Source organism: Ooceraea biroi, chromosome 4 (genome assembly GCF_003672135.1).
Source record: "Ooceraea biroi isolate clonal line C1 chromosome 4, Obir_v5.4, whole genome shotgun sequence".
NCBI lineage: Eukaryota > Metazoa > Arthropoda > Insecta > Hymenoptera > Formicidae > Ooceraea > Ooceraea biroi.
Genome location: NC_039509.1, coordinates 9,014,848 through 9,019,819, shown reverse-complemented (window position 1 = coordinate 9,019,819; position 4,972 = coordinate 9,014,848). Strand labels below are relative to the sequence as shown.

The 4,972-nt window shown below is 43.8% G+C and overlaps 1 protein-coding gene across 1 annotated transcript; it reads left to right on the top strand.

The window, feature by feature from the left end:
• Positions 1-1,983: 1,983 nt before the first annotated feature.
• On the top strand, positions 1,984-4,737 carry LOC105283098. Its single transcript, XM_011345562.2, has one exon. It carries the CDS (start codon positions 1,984-1,986, stop codon positions 4,735-4,737), a length of 2,754 nt encoding a protein of 917 aa, XP_011343864.2.
• Positions 4,738-4,972: the final 235 nt, after the last annotated feature.

Genomic DNA, 4,972 nt, shown 5'->3' with positions numbered 1-4,972 from the left:
GTTTTTCAAAATACTATCATAAATAGATGGTAGGTTTTCGGCGTCCTTTTGTAGGTTGATTGTTCCTACCTCACGTTTAATAAATATCATTTCCGCGATCTCCCTTTTACGTAGGTATTTTTCTCAGTGAAGAACGTTGACCCCTGCCCAATCAAAATTATGTACATTACTCGCTCTATGTTTGCTGACCACTGACCACCCAGGCAGCAACGTCACGTGATTTTCACGTTGATAAGTAGTGATTATCGGTCCTAGACGTCATGTATCCAATAACTGACGTTTAAGATACGTGAATATTCTAACGTAATAATAACGTCAATTTGAAGACGTTTATAATACGTTTTAAATGGTCATTTTCAAATTAAAAAAGAATGTTTTTTATATATAAATTATCTACATCTTTTTACAACTCGTCAACTGAAAATATTAAAAAATTACTATATTATGATATTAATGAATACTTTTTGTCATAAAGGGTATTAATAATATTTCATTAATTATCGTAGCACATATATATATATATATATATATATATCAAGTAATAAAAATTTCTAGAAGACGTTTTAAAAACGTTATAAAGACCTGAAATCGTCCTATTTTTTCAGACATCTTTGAAACGTTTTTAAGATATCATTTAGAAACTTTTGTTACCTGGTATATAAGTTTTTTTTATACATTATATAAAAATGTACATGTGTATTGAAAATGATAGATTTATTCGCATTCGATTTTCTCATTCTTGCTTTCTCCAGTATTTGAATATGCATCTGTTTTGTTCTAAGGTTGCGTTTCGATATTCACTGTCAGTACTGAAAATCTATAGTGTATGTCACGTGAACTATAGATTTTCAGTACTGGCAGTGAATATCGGAACGCAGCCTAAGTACGAAAAGTGCTAAAAATTATACAAATAACAAATGAACAAACGTGCGCTTGCGTAATGCAGCACGCCGTACGTGTATATCATATCGTTAATATTTAACATCGCTTTCTCAACTGGTAAATTACTTATTTGTAGAGAGCGGTTTTATTCTGTGTTTTGTTACGTGAATCAATTTACGCTTTGCTTGTTGGTAAGTATCTAATACGAGTATATTATCATTATTTAATAGTTAAAAATATTTCTAACGGGACTTAAGTTCTCATAACCTATAATTTGCTAAAATGTAAACTTCCGCGCGATGTGAATGCGGAGCAGAATCAGAGGACATAGACCATGTGGTGTTTAGATGTGGGAAGTACGATGACGAAAGGATAGAGATGAGAAGGAAATTAGAGGTTAGCGAAGTTAGGGATTGTGTGAGTGTGTGGAAGTGGCTTAAAGAACGCAACTGGAAGGCGATGAGAATAGTATATACGTTTTTTAATAAGATAAATAAAATAGTATAGTGGAGTGTGTCCATTAATATTGACAGAGCTGAGAAAATCTTTAAATAGATTAAAGGCTCTTTAAACATCTCTTAAAAAAAACAAAAATGTAAACTGATAGCTTGCTTTCTTTTTTAACAAAAGTGTTTTCAAATTTTATACATATGTTTTAATTGTATATGAAAGATATTTGCGGAGCAATCCGTAGGATTGCGCTAGCGGCCTAACAGCTGATCATAGAGACGGCGCCGGAGCGGTCCGATCGCGCCGTAAACGCGCGTGCTCCGAAGTAACCGGAAGTGACGCCGAAATCGAGAAGGTTCGAGCAGAGGATCGTAGTCGTGACGATCCGCCGAATTCGTCACTCTCCCGCGTGAAGGGAACCAAGCACCACGGAGTTCTCGAGAGTCGCGCCGATAAGTCGAACTGTATCCAAATATATTGAAGTGTACGAAAAAGAATAAAGTCGAATATTTACAATTTAAAGTAATCAAGTCGAATTCCTTACAATTTAATTCAGAAGTGGGATCAGGATCTCGTAGCCTGATCGTCGATCGTCGCGACTGTGTCGGAGCAACCGCGCTCGGAGTGAGTAAGTGTTAGAGCAACAGCTGTATGGGGCGAACTCCGCCAGCTCAGAAGAAGATGCAGCCGGCTACGGAAGCGGCACTAGAGAACGCCACGTTGGAGCGGCTCCAGGAGGAGGCGATACGGTTTAAGATCCCTATCTCTGAAGACCGTGAGGCGCTCATGAAAGCTATTCGGGCGCATCTCGACAAATGCGGACCGACGAACCTCCTAGAAGAGGGACAGGCGGCTGGAGGGCATCATCCCCGGCCGGGAGGAAGGTGCGATTCAGCACCAACGTCGAACGTGTCGTTGGTCGACGCGCTGCAAGGGGCACTGACACAGATATCGGCCGCTTTTGAGCAGCAGCAACGTTCCATCATGGAGCGGCAGCGTAAATTCATCGAGGGGCAACAAGCGTTGATGTCTCAGATGATGACGCAGTGGTCACTCCAGACGAGCACAAGTGGAAATGTGCGAGTGGACGGCGGTGAGACAGCGAGCAGCAGTCACATTGGCTCGTCCTCGGCGCCGCACCAGACGCAAAGGACCCTGACCGGTAAACCGACGGAAGGCCTCCCTATGGGTAACGTCGTCAACTGGCTGGCCTCGCAGATTCCAGAATACGGAGGGTCGGCCGAGGAAAATGTCGAAGCCTGGATAAAAAGAGTGAATAAAGTAGCTCAGATACATGCAGCAACGGAAGGTGTCACTCTTTTAGCAGCCTCCAGTAAGTTAGTGGGCGCCGCACGAAAATGGTACGACCTTCAGACGGGAAATACCATTGAGTCGTGGTCATACCTTCAGCGGGATCTTACGAAGATTTTCTTGCGAAGGATTCCGTTCTATAAACAGCTGCAGAAAGTCGAGAGTCGAAGGTGGAGTCACACAAAAGAGTCCTTCGATGAGTACGTGATCGCCAAATTGGAGCTGATCCATCCGCTGAATTTGCCGGTGAAGGACACGATCCACCTGCTGATCGGCGGAATCGCCTCTACCTCCATGAGGGCGGTAGCGTTATCTGTAGCGGACGACACCTTGGACGGGTTTTTGGACCGAATGCGGACCATCACGGAGGGTACTACGGAGACCGAGAAAAGACAGGCAAGTACGGTCCACTCAGCTCAGAAGAAGGCCCCATGGCAGAAGGAAGAAACCTGCAGGAACTGCGGCAAAAAGGGTCACACGTACACGGCCTGCAAAGGGGAGCCTATCTGTTTTTATTGCAAGGCGAAAGGTCATCGTCAGTACGAGTGCCCAACGATAAAACAGAAGGACGCGAGAGCGGCGGTACTACAACGGCCAACGGCGGCGGTGGCAGAGGAGACCCCTGTTCAGGATGTGGCGGCGGTGATGGCACCAGAGGCGGAGTCGAGCTTGGTAACATCTGATCCGTATGTGAGAGTTACGTCGCTCGCGGGACATGATTGTAATTTATCCGCGTTAATCAACACCGGAAGCCCTGTATCGTTCATTAAGTACGACTCGTATAAGCGATATATAGAACCGTCGGCAAAAAAGATGAATACGGTGACACGTAGATTGCGTAATTTAAGCGGCGAAACTTTGCGAGTGTTAGGGTTGGTGCGCGCGCCCGTAACTCTTGGTTTATTGGGGAACAAGAAGTTCGAAATGGTATTATATGTGATTGACGGAAAGATGATGGAAGGGGATATGATAATTGGTCGAGAATTTTTGCAAAATGAAAGAATTACTTTTATTTACAAGTCGGAGTCGGATACAGATGATTTGAACGTGGCGATACGTTTATTCGAGAATCTTCCCCTAAATGTCGTTGAAGATTCAAAAGAAGAGTCTCTCGAGCAGCTCTTGGAATCCACGGAAATCGATTTCGATAATCACGTTAAAGCCGGGCTGAAAAAACTAATAACAGACATACAGAATAGGAATGTTTCCCCAATAGACGATGGATACACCGTCAAAGTCCATTTGAAGGACGAAACGGTATACGCGTACGCGCCACGACGTATCGCGTACGGGGAACGTATACAATTGAGGGAGATTACCGATGATCTGTTGCGTCGGGGAATTATCCAGCCCAGCAGATCGCCGTACTGCGCCCACGTTATTCCTGTGAAAAAGAAAAACGGAAAGATTAGACTGTGCGTCGACCTGAGACCACTTAATAGCCGCGTAGTAAAACAAAAGTATCCGTTTACGCGAATTGAAAACTCCCTAGCGACCCTGAGTAACAAACAGGTATTTTCACTGCTTGATTTGAAAGATAGTTTCCACCAAATAAAGGTTCACAAGGACAGCGCACAATACTTCTCGTTCGCGATCCCGGACAGGCAGTTCGAGTATGTATGTTTACCGTTTGGTTACTCGGAATCGCCGGCCGAGTTTCAGAAGCGGATTAAAGACATTCTTGATACATTGATCCGGCAGGACAAAATAAGAGTATACGTCGACGATGTGTTGATACCTACAGAAACGGTCGAAGAGAATTTATCTATTCTGAGCGAGGTATTAGTCCTCTTGAAAAGCTACGGTTTTGAACTGAACTATGCGAAGTGTCAGTTTTTGAAACGCTCGGTGGAATTTTTAGGATACGTCATTGAGGACGGAAAAATAACGTTGAGCCCACGACACACCACCGCGGTTAGAGATTTTAGGCAACCAAGAACGGTTACTGAAGTTCAGCAATTCCTTGGGCTTGCCAGCTATTTTCGTAAATTTATTAGAGACTTTTCATTAAAGGCTAAGCCATTGCATAACTTACTGAAAAAAACGTCGACTTTGTTTTTGATTCCGAATGTACGAAAGCGTTCGAGCGACTAAAAGAGGAACTGGCATCGTCTCCGGTACTCGCGTTGTACGATCCATCGGCCGAGACCGAACTACATACGGATGCGTGTAGCAAAGGATTAGGTGCAATTTTGACCCAAAAGCAAAAGAATAGTTCGTGGTCTCCGGTCGCGTACTATAGCCAATCGACGAATCGGGCCGAGTCTAACTACCACTCTTTCGAACTCGAAATGCTAGCGATTGTGAAAGCCGTAGAACGGTTTCGCAT

Bases quoted from the DNA above. Each gene is read 5' to 3' on its own strand.
- LOC105283098 (XM_011345562.2), top strand. From the start codon at position 1,984: ATGGGGCGAACTCCGCCAGCTCAGAAGAAGATGCAGCCGGCTACGGAA.